General features: G+C 46.7%; 1 protein-coding gene and 1 non-coding gene across 2 annotated transcripts in view; both read right to left on the reverse strand.

The window, feature by feature from the left end:
- TEX14 (testis expressed 14, intercellular bridge forming factor) overlaps nucleotides 1-20,164 on the reverse strand; it is a 52,289-nt gene that overhangs the window by 21,792 nt on the left and 10,333 nt on the right. Inside the window, exons 2-15 of the mRNA XM_060268575.1 lie at nucleotides 15,688-15,802; nucleotides 14,323-14,488; nucleotides 13,436-13,572; nucleotides 12,637-12,706; nucleotides 11,177-11,307; nucleotides 10,393-10,506; nucleotides 8,849-8,972; nucleotides 8,004-8,182; nucleotides 7,366-7,517; nucleotides 6,299-6,489; nucleotides 5,408-5,600; nucleotides 3,510-4,426; nucleotides 2,289-2,392; nucleotides 880-962 (exon numbers count right to left, since the gene is read on the reverse strand). Of these exons, the coding sequence (XP_060124558.1) occupies nucleotides 880-962; nucleotides 2,289-2,392; nucleotides 3,510-4,426; nucleotides 5,408-5,600; nucleotides 6,299-6,489; nucleotides 7,366-7,517; nucleotides 8,004-8,182; nucleotides 8,849-8,972; nucleotides 10,393-10,506; nucleotides 11,177-11,307; nucleotides 12,637-12,706; nucleotides 13,436-13,572; nucleotides 14,323-14,488; nucleotides 15,688-15,802 (2,676 nt within the window). The remainder of the gene's footprint in view (nucleotides 1-879; nucleotides 963-2,288; nucleotides 2,393-3,509; nucleotides 4,427-5,407; nucleotides 5,601-6,298; nucleotides 6,490-7,365; nucleotides 7,518-8,003; nucleotides 8,183-8,848; nucleotides 8,973-10,392; nucleotides 10,507-11,176; nucleotides 11,308-12,636; nucleotides 12,707-13,435; nucleotides 13,573-14,322; nucleotides 14,489-15,687; nucleotides 15,803-20,164) is intronic.
- On the reverse strand, nucleotides 17,951-18,168 carry LOC118097428 (small nucleolar RNA U3). Its single transcript, XR_004694038.1, has one exon. It is a non-coding gene; the product is annotated as a small nucleolar RNA U3 (small nucleolar RNA).

Consider the following 20,164-nt stretch of genomic DNA (forward strand, 5'->3'; position numbering starts at 1 on the left):
CCCAGGCAGTCTGGTGTCTACCTCACAACCACCTTGTCTGTTACCAAGAAGAGATTAAAGCCCAAAGATCACTGTTGATCCAAACAGGATCCTAGGAAGCAGTCAGTCTGAAAACCACCACCTCAGCAGGCAATGTTGCCCTTGGAATTCAAATCCCCTCTCACTAGGTGGTGCTGCAGGCAGATACTGTTGCTCAGCCTCACCTACCTGACAGGGTTGCCCGCAATGCCATAACTGGGACAGGATATAGAATATATACTAGTCCTGAAAGAACCTTTCCAGCCTGGTGAATGCATTTCCTTGCAGACACCTTCTGGGGGATCTGCAGGCCAGTGGTGGGTGGAGCCAGAAGCAAGAAGCGGGTGAAACAACAGGCATGACTCTTTTAGATTTGTACAGGATGCTGCATACCAGCTACACAAATGGTAGAAGATTCTACACACACACACACACACACACACACACACCACACACACACACACACACACACCTTTCCACCCTCCATTTCTTTTTATTTATATACTGCTTAACTACAAAGTCTCTAAGGAGTGTACAGAAAAGGTTTTTTTTTAAAAAAATAGACTAAAACCATAAAATCAGACTTCAGTTGAAATGCCTGCTGGAATGAAAATAATAATAATTCAGTAGGTGTTGGAAGTTCAACAGGGAAGGATAAACGTTTTCATTATTCAAGAGGATGTATTCAAGCCAGGCAAAAGCACTTGCAGAGGACAGCAAAGGAATGTGGCCTGGGAACAGCCCCAAGAGCCAGACTGAGTGGCATGGGGGGGCCACATTCAGCCCATGGGCTTGCTGCTCCCTGCCATCCCGGAGACATATGGATTGCATGACTCCAATGAAATAAAACACAATACTCACTTGTCCATTCAGACTGTGCCATCCTCCTCTCCTCACTCCTCACACTATCGTCATAAATTTCAGGTGTTGATTTTGAGACAAACCTGCAAGAAACACATTGGAATATGGGTGGAGATAATCTTCTAAGGCCCTTCTTCGTGTGCCTTCGCCATGAGAGGTCCGGAGGGTGGCAACACGAGAACAGGGCTTTTTCTGTGGTGCCTCCCCATTTGTGGAATGCTCTCTCCAGGTAGACTCGCCTGGTGCCTTCATTATACACCTTTAGGCTCCAGGGAAAAATGTTCCTCTTTAACCAAGCCTCTGGTTGACTGACATTCAATGCCCTTTTAAAATGTGTTTTGGTGGACATGGCGGGGGATTATTGGGTTGTTCTTGTTTTTATTTCGATTATGTATTCTGTGTTTTTATATCATGATTTTATCCTGAGAGTATATTTATACCCTGTGAGTATAGGGTGATATACAAATTTAAATTTAAATAATAATAATAATAATAATAATAATAATAATAATAATAATAATGTTCCTATATTATCACCATCTATTAAATTTATATCCCTCCTTGCCTCGTAACAGCAAAAAGGCGTCTTGGAAACACGAAGCCTGATTGCAAGCTGACTGTGAACAGATACAGACTGCATGGGTTCAAAATCAGCCTCCCAAAATATTACCTCTTTTCTCCCCCATCACACATACTTGCTCTGTTTAACATCCAGCCTGACAAAGAGTTCTCATGATGCTTTTATTGGGCTACTGAAGGTATTGCCCTAGCATGGATTTTTTTAGTTGAGCTGGGATAGTCGGATGACACTGCAATGCACTCTATGTGGGGCTGCCCTTGAAGACAACTTGGAAACTTCCATTGGTCCAAAATGCGGCAGTCTAATTACTGACTGGGGTTCCGTTTAGATCTCACATAAGCACTGCTTTAGAGGAGCTGAGTCAGTCGCCAGTTCATTTCCACACCCAGTTCAAGGTGCCCACGTCAGTGCTTAAAGCCTAAATGACTTACACCCTAAATATCTGAAAACCTGCCTCTTTCCTTACAGACCTTTTCAGGTGTTAAGTTCAGCAGAGGGGGCTCTCGGTAGTCTGGGGAGGGGGTTGGGAGAAGGCATTATTTGTGGCAGCTCCCAAGATGTGGAACCCCTCCCCTCCCCACGGAGGCACACCTGGCACCTTTCACTAAACAGATTCTGCCAAAGGCTGAGGCTTACCTGGGCTTCCGACTCTTGAGGTGCGTATTCTTAGGCATTCTTGTGACTGCAATTTGTTTTGAACGGTTTTTAATGTTGCAATTTAAATTGCTAAGACCCGCCCTGGGACCTTAGGGTGGACAATATACCAAATTCATCTCATCTACGGAATTGGAGGCAGTGTGGCTGGGGACTGGGGAGCAGCAGCACTCACCCATCTGAAAATCTGTTCCCATCGTCCACTGCAGAGAGGTTCCCTCGCCGCAACTGCGGGCTCATGTTCCTCTTCCTCCGGACGGTGACGCCTGGGTGCAAAAGCTGAAAAATCACTCCAGTCAATCATGACTTAGTGGGGACTCAGACAGGCATTTATTAGTTATGCAGTTAACCAGGGGGCAAGGCAGGTTGTATATTTAGCAGCTGACTGCTTAATTTCCCACACGTGAGGAAGGGGTGGGTATTTGCCAATAGCTTTTTAATGAGAATGGAGAGTACGCCCCACAGTGGCCTTAGGGGGTGTAGCCTTGGAAACTACCCAAGGGACAGACAGAGAGGCCTGGATGGCCATATTCAGCTCCTGGGGCTGGGGTCACACAACCCTGCTCCTGACTCCATGGCCAATATCAATGCCTAGCAAATGTCCTTCCAGCAGGTCACAATCTGCACTGATAGCTCAGTTGGTTAGAGCATGGTGCTGATAACACCAAAGCTGCAGGTTCGATTCCCGTATGCATATGACAGAGCCGGATTACCAAATAGGCAGAGTAAGCACCGGCTTATAGGCCTCACACCTTTTAGGGGCCTCAACAACGGATCAAAATCAATACTGTTTTGTTTTGTGTAATGTAATTGGTGTTTTTTTGTAAATTGTTGGTTGGTAAAAAAGCGTATTGGGAGATAATTTGCAAAAAACAACACCAACACCCCCCCCCCCCGATTTAGACTGTCTAGGGGTCTCCACAGGATTTAATCCAGCACTGCTGCAGGGGGTTGGACTAGAGGATTTTCAGGGTCCCTTCCAAGTCCACAATTCTTTGAATCTATGAACAAGGGAATCTGCCTTGTACTTACTACCTTAGTACTGTCTACACTGACTCTCCAGACAGGAGGCTGAACTGAGGACGCCTGAGATTGCACCTGGGACCCCCTGCATGCAAAGCAGATGCTTTATCACTTTAGTAGAGTAAGATTCTAGCCCTCATGGTTCTGAATAACGGGTTGAAATAAGAACATAAGAAGCTGCCTTATACAGAGTCAGACCATCTAGCTCAGTGCTGCCGGCTCTGACTGGCAGCAGCTCTTCAGGATTTCAGACGCAAGTCTTTTCGCAGCCCTACCTGGAGAAGTTGGGGGTTGAAGCTGGGACCTTCTGCATGCAAGGAAACTGCTCACCCCCCCCCCCCAGCTACAGCCCCTCCCTTTATCGCTCTCTCACCTGATAGTTGGGCTCCACTTCCACTCTGCTCCAGGGGCTTTTGGGTGCCTCCAACCCGCAGTCGCTCCAGCAGGTGGTGTCCTGGCTCCTGCGCTCTGGCTCCATGGGCTGGAAGGGCTGAATCACCAGAGGCTGCTGCATGGTCATGACACGCAGCGGCGGAGGGATGTAATTTGTGGATGGAGGGCCCACCGCTTTCCAGAGGAAGGAGCTGGGTCCATTGCAGGGCGCCCTGACGTTTCCAAAAGCGGCGCTCTCGTCCTTCTCCCAGTATCCTCGGATGATGGGGTTCAGGGCAACGGCACATGGCTGGGGCTGGGGCTTTCTGAAGCTCTCCAGCTCATCCAGCTTCTTTTCCGTCCGGCAGAGGGAGTCCCTCGCCTGGTGCAGCAGTGTCTGGGAGATCTTCAGGTTCAGGACGCACTTCCCAAAGTAGTGGCCCACCTGCAAGCGGCTGTTCCGGCCCCGGGGGCTGGAGAACCTCACCATTTGCTGCACATGGTAGGGCTGCGACATGTAGGTGACCTCTTCCCTGGTGTATTCCGACTCCGAATCGGAGGTGGCGCCCCCCTCACTGCAGCTTGTCTGCCCGCCCTGAATTCTGGCTGGCAGGGGCGGCGAAAGGGCTTTGTCCCAATCCCCTGGGACAGTCTGAGGCTGCCTTGGGGATCCCTGGCCCGATCCTGGTGTTGTGTCCTCCTCTGTGCTGTCCCCGCACATCTCAGGGTAGCAGGTGTAGATCTCGTTGATTTCAAAGCTGCAGAGGCTCTCGTCCCTGTCGCTGGTGCCCCCCTGGACTTTGGGAGCCAAGAGGTGGCTGGACTGAGCGGCGGGAAGGGAGGGCTGGGACTGGTGGCCAGCGGCGCCTTCGATTTTGGGAGCAGAAGCAGCGCATCTCATCACGGTGAAGCTCCTGGCTGAAGAATCAAAAACACAAATCAGAATGGAGGGGCTAAGCTCTTAACAAGCACAGGACAGTGTTTTCTCTCCTCACACATACAGACTTGCAAAGGGGCTCTCAGGATCCTGCAGCGTATTTCTGCCCCGTGTGCATGGCGCCTGGACGCAAAACCTTGCTCTGCATCAGGGATGTGGAAGCTGCTGCTCTCCATCTCATAGCGTTCCTGGCCGCTAGCCATGTTGGCTGGGGCTGATGGATAGCTCAGCCTGTAGAGCATGAGACTCAATCTCAATCCCATGGGTTCAAGCCCCACATTGGGCAAAAAGATTCCTGCATTGCAGGGATTGGACTAGGGATGTCCAACCAGTAGATCCCCGGCTGATCCTGGTAGATTGCGGGATCCTTATCGTGTGCAAAAAGTTACGGGGGGGGGGGGAAGCTAAAAAAAAACTCTCTACAATCCTCCCCCAAAAAAGCTCAACAACTCTGGGCACTTCACTCCTTAAAAAAGCTCAATAACTCTAGGGAATCCACCCAACCCACGGACACTCCTCCTCCCTCCAATGACAATGGGTAGATCACCGCCAGTTTCTTTATACTGGCAGTCTCGTGGGAGTTGGACATGCCTGGACTAGATGACCCTCATGGTCTCTTCCAACTCTAGCAGGGTCACTTCTATGAACAACATCTAGCAGGACATACAGATGGCCGTTCCCCCATTCCTGGTACAGACCACACTGGTGTCTGGAGGGCCACAAACATACAGAAGAGACCAACCATAGCTCTGTGTTACCTCCACTGACGGGCAGCAGCTCTCCAGGATTTGAGGCCTAACTAGAGATGCGGCTGTGGATTGAACCTGGGGCCTTCTGCATGCAAAGCAGGTGTTCCGCCACTTAGATGAAGCCCTTCCTGTTTGCCCCAGGAGGGAAACTGCCACTGGCAGCAAAGACACAAGAGGCCAGGCTTTGTCCCTTGCAGCAAAAGCAAAACTTACAAGGCAGACATGGGACACTCTGCTCCTCTTCTTCCTGCTCCTCCTCTTCCTGCTCCTCTTCTGGCAACTCTTCTTCCACCTTGACCGAGACAGCGGAGGTGGGCGGCAAGCAGATATTAATGTCAGCACAGCGTTCGGCCTTTGACGGTCCAGAACTGTCACCATGGCGGGTCCTGCGAGAGTCAATCAAATCCTGCAGTGGCAAGGAGAATGGTGTCAGGACACAGGGGACCCCCCCCTCTCTCTGGAACTCTCTCTCTCCCTGCAACCACATTAGGTTGCCATTGTTGGCATCCGTCTGTCTCAAGAGACAATGGAGTGCGCCTCCGGGGGTAGAGTCAAACCGTTGCGTTAGGAGCATTAAAGTGCACTCCCCAAGACACAAGCCTGGGGAGGGTATCTGGAGGTCCTAGCCTGCCCAGATGACAAGCCCTCCCCTCTCAGCCTCGCTGATGTGGTCCAAAGGAAAGCAGAGCAAGATGTTTGCCACCACCTTGGCTGCAGGAGTTGCCGGAAGGAGGCATACAAGGCATTATCCAACCGTCTTAGTGACTCAACTCCTGATTTGTGTGGGTTTTACCCCTTAGCCTTTTTCTTCTCCTGAAATATCCTGCAAGCCAGCAGAGGTGTAGGGTCAAAGTTCTCCTTCTCCTAGATGAGCTACCACTTTTCAAGTGATCCATTGGTGGGGGGAGTTTGGGAAGCACAGGCTCTACAGGGTTGAGAAGTAGCCTTGCAAAAATAATGTTTACGAAACACACTGGCGGTCAGTTTTTAGCTAGCTAGCCGGCCATGGCTGGGTGCCCAGAGGTGGTTCAAATTTTCCAGAGGTGACCTGGAGTAAAGTTGTTTGCAAGCCCAGATTTGGGAGGCTCAATTGCTCTGGTTCACCTTCAGATCATTCTTCAGGATATATTGGATATCCTGCAGGTTCATGGTGCGTTGCTTCTGCCTGGACTCCAGCCCGGTCTTCACGATGTCGTAATAGGGCTTGGGCAGCCTGGCATCCGCTTCCAGCCACTGTCCGGAAACAATGAGATCCTTAACATCCGGGCCCTCGAACCCATCCCAGGGGATGGTATCTGGAAGACACACAGACAAAATGCATGCTCTGATGTGGTGAAGCTCTGAAGGGGAGGAGCCTGCCTTATGGCAGAGGGCATGTCAAAAAATACACAATTAAAATGAAAATAGAATCAGAACTGTAGAGTCGAAAGGGACCCTGAGGATCATCTAGTAGTAGTAGAATTTCGGCAACAGCCTTGAAGGAGAGGCTGGGGCCAATCAGCTTGATGAAGACAGGAGGAGACTATTCCAAACAAGGTGCAGCAGCCAAGAAATGGGAATGGGGCAGGTCGAGAGCTTCAAAAAGCAAACACACAAGCTACAGTTATAAAAGGGCAACCAAAATGATCACGGATGGAGCATTTGGGATTTTTCAGTTTAGAGTAAGAGGCAACACAAGAGAAGTTTATAAAATTCTGCAAGGCATGGAGCATGCGAAAAGAGAGGAGGTTTTCTCCCTCTCATAACGCCAGAACTTGTGTTCATCCAATGAATGTTGGAAGATTCAGGACAGATAAAAGGAAGTGTGTCTAGCGGATTGTTAAAACTATGGAACTCACTTCCACAAGAGGCAGTTACAGCCCCCAACTTGGATGGCTTTAAAGGACCGGACAAATTCAGTGGAGGATAAAGCTATCAATGGCTAGTAGCCACAATGGCTCTGCTCTGCCTCCACAGTCAGAGGCAGTGATGCTTCTCAATACCAGTTGCTGGGAACCACAGAGGGGAGAGCGCTCTTGTGCTTGGGTCTTGCCTGCGAATTTCACACAGGTATCTGTCTGGCCGCTGTGAGAACAGGATGCTGGACTAGACGGGCCATTGGCATGATCCAGCAGGTTCTCCTTACGTTCTTACCTTTGTGAGGCATAGCATCCCTCCCTCTGTTTCTGTACCTGTCAGAGCCTCCTGCATTACTGCGCAGAAGCTGTAGATGTCAGACTTGGTGGTTGCAGTCCTCTGGAGGATTACTTCTGGAGCGCACCATTTGTATAACTGCGAAGGGATGGGCAGCCGTGTCAGGTCGCTGTGCTCTCCCCCATCCTTGCTGTCAAAGACAGGAAACCAAGAGGCCCTCAGAACATGCGGCAAGGGAGAGAACATACATCCCAGAGATGCTCAGCATTATTTTAAAGCTGGATAGCACATGAAAATGGGTGGTGGTGGGGAGACAGTAGCTGCAAGAGGGCTCTCAAAGACCCACTTGTTTATGTGGGACATTATTGCAGTCAATCAACATTTATGCTTTGCCAAGTGGGCACATGAAAGGGCTGAGGCTCACAGAGCTTTCCTGTAAAATTTGCTAGAGAAAACTCAATGAAATCATTTCCTTTGTCTGCCTTGGCAGGAAGCTTGTAACACTACATACTTCCTTCGTGCCTGGGCGGCCTGCTTTCTTCATCATGCTTCCAAGCTGACCACGCATGCATGTCCGGCATCTGCAGCTCAGACACCATTTCCAAACTTACATTTTGTACTTTTGCTAGTTGCTCAAGAAATATGGGGAGAATGGGGGAAAGTAGGGTGCCTTTACCTCTCGATCATGTACTCCAGGTTGGTAAGCTTGGCTTCCCCGGCCAAAACAACCACCACAGCATAGGAGCTGACCGTGCGGTGGATGAAGCCGTGCGAGTGCAGGAACCTCAGGCCATCGTTCACCTGGAGCAAGAGGTGCACGAGGGTCTCCATGTGCACAATGGGGAACTCCGAACGCTGTTGAGGGAAAAAGGAAAGAAACCAGCTCTTAGCTTGAGCGTTTGCTCCTCCCAGGTGGAAGGAGGAACCTTCAGGAAGACAGGATTTAAAACAGGGCAGGTACCCTCCCACACCATACAATTAAAGCAGCCAACATATGGTGTGGATGTTAGCTTGTTGTGTACAAACTTCTGTCTGGTAATCATTCTGCTTTAGAACTGTTTGAAATCAGAGGAGATGATCACGGCCCGGTTTACACGTAATGCCAAGCCATGGTTTATTCAACGATGGTTCATTAAACCATGGTTTCTCCAACTGTCCAAATCCTGCCCAGCAGCTTAACCTGAAGTCATGATTTGCTGTCTTTGGCTTGTTTTAACTGTGGCTCAGCACTATGTGCAAAGCCAGCACCCCTTTTACTCAGTCTAACCTACCACATGACGGAGGACAAAATGGATCAAGCCCCTCTTAGCCATGAAGCTTGCCAGGTGGCTCTCTTAGCTATGAAGCTCAGTGACTTAGTCACACTCTTTCAGTGTAACCTACCTCACGGGGTTGTTATGAGGATGAAGTTTGGCAGGGGCCAGAAGAACCTGATTTGTCACTCTGAGCTCCTTGGGAGGAAAGCACTGGGGGCGGGTAGAATATATTAATTCTGCCAAGAAACAAAAACGGTCATTTTACCCTCTCATGAAGGATGCTATAGAGGGAGCCAAAAGTAACCCTCTCAAACACTAATCGCGTTTTCTCCAAGTCGCTGGATAAACAGACGGCCATCAGCTGCAACAAATGAGGATGGCGGAGCTTGCTGCAGAAGGAGATATGAAAACCCAACAGTGTGAAGGGAAATTGGATTACGAAGGAAGTGCATTTCCAGGCTTACTGATCTTATCCCATCAGAAGAGCTCACTTTGCATTTCCTAACCAACTTAAAGCACCAGAACCAACAAAAAAGCAACAACAGAACATGCCGGGAGCAAAGGCCAAAAGAGGGTGGAAGCTAACATGGATCAGGCCATCAACATGGCACCAGCAAACACCACTGATCTTTCAAGGGATGTTCTGCTGGGTACTGCTGCGTGCAACCCAGAGGCTCCGGGGGTGCCTGCGCTTATCCATGTTAGGTTAACAAAAGACGTGTGGTTTTATTTACACATACATATAATCAGAGGATAAGATGGAAGGTCTCACAGCACTGACACCTGAAAGATCTCGCCTCCCCATCAAGTTTTCCAGGGAAGCCCCAAGCCACCACTTTGGCGCTCTGTCTCTCCAGCTTCCAGCATCAGCCAAAGCTCACTCACAAAACTCTGGCTATTGTTCTTCTATAACAGGGGTCAGCAACCTTTTTCAGCTGTGGGCCAGTCCGCCGTCCCTCAGACCTTGTGGGGGGCCGGACTATATTTTAGGGGGGGAAATGAACGAATTCCTATGCCCAACAAATAACCCAGGGATGCATTTTAAATAAAAGCACACATTCTACTCATTTAAAAATACCAGGCAAGCCCCACAAATAACTCAGAGATGCATTTTAAATAAAAGGACACATTCTACTCATGTAAAAACATGCTGATTCCCAGACCGTCCGTGGGCCGGATTGATAAGGTAACTGGGCTGCATCCTGCCTGCCCCCGGGCCTTAGGTTGCCTACCCGTTAGTCTGCTTCCACTAGGTGGTGGGGGTTACACACACACACACACACACACACACACACACACACACACACACACGTCTCAATGGCAACAAGGTAGCCCATTTTTAATGTAAATGGCAGGACTGAACTGGCAGGCCAAGGCCACTCCCTTAGCGAAGGAACTGATCTGGCTGGTTTCCCCTAATAGATTCTACCCTCCCTGCGGCAGAATCGCAGCTTTGGAAGGGACTCATGGGTTTCATCCAGACTGACCTCCCCCCACACAAAAAAAACCTGTAACATTGTAATCACCCAAGTGGCTGAGGAGGAAGAGAGAAACAAGTAGATTATTTTTCCCAAGGCAAATGGACACAATACAGATCCCCTCTTTATTGTTCAGGGACAGACCAAAACAAGGTTACCAGCATAGCTCTAGGGCTTCTTCCTGCTTAGCACCCAAATTGCATGGGCACCTTTTACGTATTTGCAAGAAGCGCAAGTCGACATCGCTGCTGTTCCCCCTCCAATCTGAACATCAGTAGATGAAAGAGCCACAATGGTGATTCAGGGTTCCCCCGCCAAGAGGCGGCCGTACCTACTGTACTCCTGTTCCGCGAGGAGCAGGTCAGAGAGACGCAGCTTGCTGCAGTGCTGGTGGGGTTTCATGTTCAGCTCCTTCACTGTGACTCTGCTTCCACCCCACATCAAACTGCAAGACCGGGGAAGGGAGGGGAGAGAGGATAAATGGCACGTGCTGAAAAGGCCAGGTGTGACTTTCTGGACACACCTGGAAAAGGCCAGGTGTGACTTTTTTTCTTTGGCAGTATTGCAGTTTTCAATACTCTGTTGAACACATACTCTGTCACAGGAGAGGGACAGCAGGGTAGCTCCAAAAGGAAGGTCAAATGCTGACATGTGTTTTCATCTGGTTTTAAGTTTACTTTTTATTTTAATTATTTTTAATGCCTTATTTAAGTGGTGATGTTTTATTCTTTTTGTAAACCACTTTTGAGACTGCAAGAACCAAAAGCAGGCACCCTTCAAGTTTTTGGTGCTCAAAAAAGAAAAATTCACAGCTCGTAACTCTTTAAATCTAAGCGTGTGTCTTTTTGCAGTAGGCTCCGACTGGTGAATCCTGGGGGTTCTACTCCAAAAAAAGTAGAACAAGTCTAAATGGGCAAAAGCACCACTGATATGAAACTGCGCTATTAAACCTGTTCTTAATAATGTTTATGTGATTTTGACTGCAGTTTCTTGTCTGGGTGCATATTGCTTTGGGACTTCATCTTGGGTTAGAAGTGATGTATACGTTGAACAAGCCTACACCTAGCCTACTTGGTTAAGAAGCCCAACTCCCCCTTGCAAAAGCATCAACCCACTTGGTCATAGTCATGTACGGCCCAACTGGAAAGGAGAAGGTTGGTTCATCATCAGCCTGGACCACTTCCTTATCCGCAATGATGGGGAGCGATGCCAGGTAGCCCAGCTGACGGCTGCCTGTGAGGTAAACCTGACACAAGAAATAATAATTGTAACAATTGCTCTTTGTTTTCATTTTTCTCCACAACATTCCCAATTCTGCAAATCTCTTCCTTATGTTCACTTTTGTATAAACCAAAAAAATGAATGATGATGAAGAGGAAGAAGCCTTTTTCTTACAAAGAAATATGCTTTCTAAAGAAAGTGTAGCTTTTCCTATTATAAATACCTGTCCTTGTGATAATTTCACCTTCTCTATTGACAGTTAATTTTTATTGGATAATGCTATGTTTTATTGTCACGTAAACCACTTTGGTGTTTCTTTTTCATAAAAGCAGTGCAGAAATGTTTTCATAAACTAAAAAGGCATCCACCCAACAATCCACATTCTCTTCCAGGAAACCTTCTTGGGGCCAGTGAGGTTCAAGGCAAAAAGGTGCAGAGGCAGAGCAACAAATGTTGAAATTTACCTTGACTAGTTTGTACGCAGATTCAAACATCGATATCCATTCTCAATTAAGGCAAATGAGAGACATTTCAAGGGTTCCAGGACATATCCCAGTGTCAGGAGCACATCAGCAATAAAGCATAGTGTTAACACTTTATTAGAAGACGCTGCTCAGTAGTGCCAGGCCTAGTGAGCATAGCAACTCTTCCTCATTGGTCTGGCCCCAATGAGGCAGTTGCAAGGACTGAAGGTCCCCACCTTCCCACAGCTCCCTAAGTCTACTTCTCTGCCAGGTCCTTCCCAAGTAATCTGAGATGCAGAAGCCTTGTCTGTCTTTGCTCTGTCCTCTTCATACCTCTTCTGGCCCTGGGAGACCAGGGGGCAGGGGAGCTGGTCACAGCAGGAGGGGGAGACCCCCTTGGTTTCTCCCCTCTGCCTCTCCATCCTCTGCTTCTGCCTCCAATTCTGGACTTCTCTCTGCCACAAACTCTCGTGGCTCACTAACCGTGTTACCTCTTCAGCTTCCGACATCTCCTTCTCCCATGTCGGCTTCCTCTTCTCCCTTCTGACTGCTCGTCGTCCCAGGCTCTGAGCCTTTCTCCCAGCCCTGACACTCAGCCAGGCAAAAGCACCTGAAGAAGGTGCAGAGCAGGACAGACAAGAGGGCAGAAGAATATCAAGGGCCAAACAGAGAGACCCGGAGAGCTGCATTTGGCCCCTGGGCTCAAGGTTTTCCACTGGCCAGATTCTGCTCTTTCACCACCAGAAGCCACACCCTGCACTAAAAACTTGCATAACAGGGATATACTTTTTGAATTCACCAGGTGTTCCCAATTCATTCTTCAGATACAATCTTGGCTCAAGGTGAACAGGGAGATCCTGTTGCATCCTGGACCCTTCCACCATATTTACCTTCCCAAAGCCAAAGCTGTAAATGTTTTGGGGGGCACTGCTCCCGCGTCTCAGAATCTTGTCAGCCGTCCTGAAGGACAAAAAAGAAAGAAAGAAAGAAAGAAAGAAAGAAAGAAAGAAAGAAAGAAAGAAAGAAAGAAAGAAAGGGGTGTCTCTTGAAGTAGCTAAAGCTCAGAGGCAGCAACTCACCCAAAGTCACCCAGTGAGCTTCATGGCTAAGCTTGAATTTGAACCCTGGTCTTCCAGGTCCTTGTCCAACACTCTAACCACTGTACCACACTAGCTCTCATATAACCATAGGATCAAATAATTGTACAGTTGGAAGGGACCAAAAGGGTCATCCAGTCCAACCCCCTGCAATGTAGGAATCTTTTGCCCAACGAGGGGCTCATACCCATGACCCTGAGATTCAGAGTCTCTAGACACTTCCAACAAAGCATCTCAAAGGAATTTCACAACACAATAAAAAGACTGCATGTACTCAGCACAATTTCAAAGCCAGCACAGATACAAATGGAGATTTGTTGCTAATGCCCAAGGACAGATTTTGGATTTTACAGTATTTGCTTCTGATCTGGGCTTCCTTTTTGCTTTTATGTGTGCAGTTCTGCTTTTTCACCACATGAGGGAGAAAGAATGATGTCGCAGCCATTCTCTGTGGAGGAAACAAGCGCACTTTCCAAGTGTTTACAAACCTCTATTAAAAATAAAAGTTTGGTGTGCGGGGAAAGGAAGAGAAGAAGAAGAGGGAGAAACGATTTCTCTCCCCACCATCACTGTCACAACTGAAGGCACTCACCCTTGCTTGATGCCCACAAACCTGGAGGGGCTAGAGACCAAAGATCTGGGAGAGTCCACCTTCCGCAGCAAGTCTACGGAGTAGTTCTGCACAATCGCCTGCATGTGGGCTGTACATCGCTGGATGAACTCGAGCATCTGCAAAACAGAAGAGGAGAAGAAGCCACCGCCACCAGGGATGGTTGGTGGGGTGAAGACTCCTGAGTTTGAGAGCAAACCTCGAAAGCAACTAGGGATGGAAGGGAGAAAGTGCCTTATAGAATTGAAGAGTTGGAAGGGACCCTGAGGATCATCTAGTCCAAGCCCCTGCAAGGCAGATGTCCATTATGGTGATTGAACCTGCAACCTTGGCGTTATTAGCACTTGCTCTAACCAACTGAGCTATCCAGTGGTGCCAAACATCAGTCTGGGAAGACGTGCAGTGGCTCTCCATGATTTTAGACGTGATCTCTCCCAGTCCTACCTGGAGATGCCAGGTATTGAACATGAGACCTTCTGACTGAAAAGCAGGTGCTTTATTCCACTGAGCCATGACCCTTGTTATAGAAACAAATAAACAGTTCTGGATAAACGCATTTGGGCTGGGAGTGTTGCAAGGTCAGAGATGGGGAGCCTGTAGCCATGTAAACATTGCTGGGACTCCAATTCCTACCATCCCCTGCAACCTACAGAGCCACAGTTGGGGATGCTGAGAACTGGAGCCCAGCAATAACTGATGGGGGGGCCCACAGGCACCCCCATACATGATCAAAAAAGCAACACTGCCTGCTGCGTGTGGGAAATGGAAGGCTGACTCTGCTTGGAAGAGCCATTCGTGGAGCTTTGTGTACACAGGTGCAAACCTCTGGGGTAAGCAAGAGGCGAAAGGCCCTAGCCACCCACACCCACCTGAGAGCTGCTCTCCTTCCCAGCTGTCACAGCCCAGTTTTGTGGGTTTCTCCCATTCCTGTCATGGACTCGCAGGTCTCCACCCGCATCCAGCAGTTTGCTGAGAATTGACTGGTTGCCTGAGAAAGCTGCGGCATGGACCGGTGTGCTCCCATCGTGACAGCGGCTGAGAAAATAAGGAATACAAGATCACTTAGAAGTCCTGATCGGAGGGCCCCCAAAGACCTCAATAAGCAATTCCTTGGACTGGGTGGACTCTGGTCTTAAAAGCAAAATGCAGAAATGCTTACATAAAGGCTGATTAATATCTTAAGGGTAAAGGGACCCCTGACCATTAGGGTCCAGTTGCAGACGACTCCCTGTATGAGGGAGCCAGCATACAGCTTCCAGGTCATGTGGCCAGCATGACTAAGCCACTTCTGGCGAACCAGAGCAGCGCACGGAAACACCGTTTACCTTCCCACCGGAGCGGTACCTATTTATCTACTTGCACTTTGACGTGCTTTCAAACTGCTAGGTTGGCAGATTAACATCTTATGTCCTTTTAAATGTGTTTCAAGGCATGGGGTAAGGGGGATGGGGTATTGTTCCGTTCCGTTTTTGTTCCTGTTTTTATCTCACATTTTTATGCTGTGAACTGCCTTGTGAACCTTGGATGAAGGGTAGTATACAAATTTAATAAATATTCCTGCGTATAAGACTACTTTTAAACCCAGGAAAATCTTCTCAAAAGTTGGGGCTTGTCTTATATGCCAGGTCGTATTTCTTATACGGCGGGTATATCCCAAACTCTATATTTTAACTGGAAAAGTTGGGAGTCGACTAATGCGCCCAGTCATCTTATACGCCGGAATATATGGTAATAAAATAATAGCAACACTTGTGCCAAGGGTAATCCAAATTATGCGCAAATAAAAATAGGATTCTGCAACCTGAGTGAGTTACGCAAACGAAGTAAAATTGTATTGCAGGTTTTCTGGGACCTCACAGCTACCGTCAATGAGCTGGCACTCTCCAGATAGTTTTGACCACAACTCCCATCAACTCTGACCACGGGTCATACTGGCGGTGGCTGGTGCGAGTTGTAGTCCAAAACTTATGGAAGGGTGCCTGGTTGGGGAAGGCCATTCATTGTAAGGCATTTCCCACACACTTTCCAGCTTAGTTTTGCAGCCCTGGGGTCTCAATGCCTGTTTTTAAAAGGGAAGGGGGGGAAACCTATCATTATCAGAAAACACACTTTTTTGCTTTTTCTCCATTTCTGCAGATCTACATGTAGAGGAAAACCCACACACCTCTTGATTTTTTTAAAAAACCCAGAAAGTTCTCTCCCTATAACAACAAAAATGTAGCTTTTGTACTTACTGATTTGGATCCGAACCATAATCCAAAAGAACGCTGACAACTTTCCCAATACCAAGCAAGGCAGCAGTGAATAGGGGAGTCTGCCCCAATGAGTTGATCGAGTCAGCACTGATTCCTACAAAAATAAGAATGGGGGGCGAGGAGAGAGAATTACTGCCATCCTCGTTCACTTCTCCGGTGCAAATTTTCCCTAAGTGTGTGAGGTCCCTCAAAAGCTGCCCTTCCCCAATCTCCAACCCTCCCTCTGCAATGAATTAGAGTTCTGCCATCAGCCATAGGCACACCATTAAGGGCAGATCACAAATTAAATTACAGTCATGGGGAAAAGAAAAAGCACCCTCCTTGATTTCTGTGATTTTATATATGAAGACATAATAACAATCATCTGTTCCTTAGCAGCTCTTAAAATTAGGTAAATACAACCTCAGATGAACAACTACACATGACATATTACACCATGTCATGATTTATTTAACACCGGGCAACTTTCTTACATATATTTAGATGCCAGTCAATAACACTCTTCTCCCAGGCCTTTGGGAGTTATGGTCTTCTAAAGTTATGGTCTTCTAAACTGTGGTGGCAGTATTGTTTTCTTTGTTGATCTACTATGTTAATATGTTTGTTTGTTAATATTGTTTGTATTTTTATATCATAAACCTCCCTATGATCTTCAGATGGACAAAATAGAAATTTAATAAATAATAATGCTAATGCTGTCTATTAAGCTCATCTCTGCAAGAATTAATATTTGTTCAGAGCAGCCATCCTATGCTCCACGGAATTCCATGGGCTTATTTCTAAGAATCTATGCACAGAATCATGAGATTTTCATTTCATACCCAGTCATAATAATCTGCTGTGTATATATATGCAAGTCCACGACCATTTTGAAGCTGATTTTCATTAATTTATTGTTGTTGTTTAGTCGTTTAGTCATGTCCGACTCTTCGTGACCCCATGGACCATAGCAAGCCAGGCACTCCTGTCTTGCACTGCCTCCCGCAGTTTGGTCAAACTCATGTTCATAGCTTCGAGAACACTGTCCAACCATCTCATCCTCTGTCGTCCCCTTCTCCTTGTGCCCTCCATCTTTCCCAACATCAGGGTCTTTTCCAGGGAGTCTTCTCTTCTCATGAGGTGGCCAAAGTATTGGAGCCTCAGCTTCACGATCTGTCCTTCCAGTGAGCACTCAGGGCTGGTTTCCTTCAGAATGGATAGGTTTGATCTTCTTGCAGTCCATGGGACTCTCAAGTCTCCTCCAGCACCATAATTCAAAAGCATCAATTCTTTGGCGATCAGCCTTCTTTATGGTCCAGCTCTCACTTCCATGCATCACTACTGGGAAAACCATAGCTTTAACCATATGGATCTTTGTCAGCAGGGTGATGTCTCTGCTTTTTAAGATGCTGTCTAGGTTTGTCATTGCTTTTCTCCCAAGAAGCAGACGTCTTTTAATTTCGTGACTGCTGTCACCATCTGCAGTCATCATGGAACCCAAGAAAGTAAAATCTCTCATTGCCTTCATTTCTTCCCCTTCTATTTGCCTGGAGGTGATGGGACCAGTGGACATGATCTTAGGTTTTTTTTTTTTATCTTGAGCTTCAGACCATATTTTGCGCTCTCCTCTTTCACCCTCATTAAATTTATTAATTTATTGCTTTTTGTAAACAGATTTGAGGTTGTTGTTTTAAAATCAAGTGTATATAAATTATGCAGAAAAACTATGAATGGCTTTATTAGAATTTTAACCAGATTGCCACATGCAATACTAACCCAAACTTCTTCAGGAAGAGCAAAATAGGCATTTGACAAACAATGGAGAAATTAAGGCAACAAGACACATGAACTAGTTACAGGTAGGTAGCCATGTTGGTCTGAGTCAAAACAAAATTAAAAAATTCCTTCAGTAGCACCTTAAAGACCAACTAAGTTTTTATTTTGGTATACCAAAATAAAAACTTAGTTGGTCTTTAAGACACATGAAAAAATTATTATGCTTGCAAGCTTAGCTTAATTAACCGAATGTATCCCTGATACAAAATAATGGCAAATGGACATATAAAAAAAAAATCAAAAACCAATACTGTATTAAGAGTCAAAAGTAATTTTAAAATAGGCTTTAAAAACCTTCAGTAGCACCTTAAAGACCAGCTAAGTTTTTATTTTGGTATGAGCTTTCTGTGTGCATGCACACTTCTTGTTAAAATGGAGCAAACACTTAAGTTCTAATATTTAACCATTATTTAAAAAAAGGAAGCGCGCCACTCAGTCTGTGTTCTCTCCCTCCAACCTCCTTAATGAAAAAGAGGCGGAACGGTCATCAATAACAGGCAGCAGCTGCAAAATGCAACACTGCCTGCTCGCTTCGCGCTCAGAAGAGAACACTTCAACTCCTCCTCGTGGTTTGCGCGTCCAATCACTTTCGAGTACACTTCTCTAGTTACAAACTATAGAAATGATCCCTGAAAGTATAGTCTTAACTTAACGCTGCTCGGCTCCCGAGCCCGGCTGCCTCGACCCACTCTCCAAGACACAGCGGCCGATTTCTAACCCACCGAAAAAATGCGCGACTTTTGATTCTTAAGATAGGAAACTAACGAATTCAAGCCCCCTCGGGATAATTTAAAAGAAATGCTTTTATAAGTTGGTATTTGGCCAGGTATCGGCGGTGGACCAGAATCCCTCTCGCTTTTCTATCTGCATACGATACCCAAGCGGCCAATCACGGTCGGGCTTGCGTCTCCTTTAAACATGGCGGCCTGCAGTTCGCTTACTGGCTCTTCAAACCCAGGCGGCTACCTAGGGGAGGCGGGCCCTCATGACGTCACTCTCCCTGGCTCAGTTAGCTTAACTGTGTCACCGCCGGACAGTCCGCGAGGGTCGAAGGAGTCCTAGTCTTCGCCGCCCCAGCAAGCCCTGCTCTTGAGTAAAACACGCAAATGATCGTGTTGCAATGAGACTCCGCAGGGAAGCAACTGGTCCCAGACTCAACTTTCCCGGGTCAGGCACTAAATGGGGAGATCCTATACAGACTTGCTTTCGAAGAAAGTCCTGCAGTCCTTGTCAGGATACATACAGCATTCTGGAGTCTTCAAATATGTTCACAATGGCGTAAATCGTTACAACAGCCCCTACATGTAGGACAGCAATTTTACCCCCTCCACTCTGCCAAACTGGAGGGGCTGAGAGCAGCCACAGTACCGTGTAAATCACCTCTAAGTCAAAGTGCATATGTTCAGGGCAATGTATGACACCCCCCCCCCCTAGACTAGTCCTGCTGGATCAAATCAAAGGCCTATGTAGTCCAGCACAGTTTTCCACCAGTGGCCAACCAGATTCAATATAAAAATAAAATGTCCTAGAAGACCACCTTACAAGGCTGTTGTATGGAGTTCCACTGCTCTTGAATATATATATATATATATATATATATATATATATATATATATATATATATATGCACTATCAATGCTAGGACTGAGGTACTATGCACATTTAAACTGGGAATAAATTCAAGTAAACCAAAGAGGATTTATTTCTAAATTATCACATGCCAAGTGAAATAGCACACAGATGATCTCATTGCACTGCTACTATCCAGCTGTATGCTTGACCTGTTACTAACATCCACTGACTTTTAATGTGACTTCAAACTTTAAAAAGGAAGTAATTCTACATTACTGTACTTATTTCTTAAAACAGAAATGCAGGTTGTGTCACATACAAAACCACCTATTTAAGTTGGAACACCCATTCCCTGTCTTGCAAGCCTTGTCCACCTGGCCTGGGAAGGCGGGACCCTGACTGACTGCAGCTACGAAAGCTGAGGTTGCTGAACAAACTCTTGGGCTGGGGTGTTTTGTTGCTGGAAGGAGGTCTGGTGCTGTTGGTTTTTTACATATCTTTGTTTCAGATTTTTTGTGACATATGTGGAAATTGTTCAGTTTGGATGTGTATTTTTTTAAAAAAAATGTTTTATTTATCATTTATAACTACATTTGTTATGTTGTAGTTGTGTTCCTTTTTCATGTAAGACACCTTGAGTATGATTTGAAGCATGGAAAGGCGGCATACAAATTATGTATATTTGTATGTATGTAAAATCTATTTTTAAAACATTTTTGAAGCAAATAAGCAGTCTCTGCTTTGCCCTTTTAGCCTCTGAACAAGTAAGGAGAATGGGTCATTGAAAGCAGGGAACAGGAGCTGTATAAACACAACACCACCCACTTGCTTCACACTCAGAAAAGAACAGTTTGATTCATTGTGCTTAACAAGACCTGGCTACATTTGATTACAGTTCCTACATGTGAACAGTGTTATCTGCAAGAATAGCATGGGAATGTGGGGGAACACTGCTTCCCACACACCCAGCCCAGCTGGGGCACATTGATTTTGTAATGTAGGGTGACAGTTTCACTAAGCAGATCTTTCTACAACAAACTGTATTAGAAGGCCTCAAACACCCATAGAA

The sequence above is a fragment of the Zootoca vivipara genome, chromosome 15 (assembly GCF_963506605.1).
Source record: "Zootoca vivipara chromosome 15, rZooViv1.1, whole genome shotgun sequence".
NCBI classification, from domain to species: domain Eukaryota; kingdom Metazoa; phylum Chordata; class Lepidosauria; order Squamata; family Lacertidae; genus Zootoca; species Zootoca vivipara.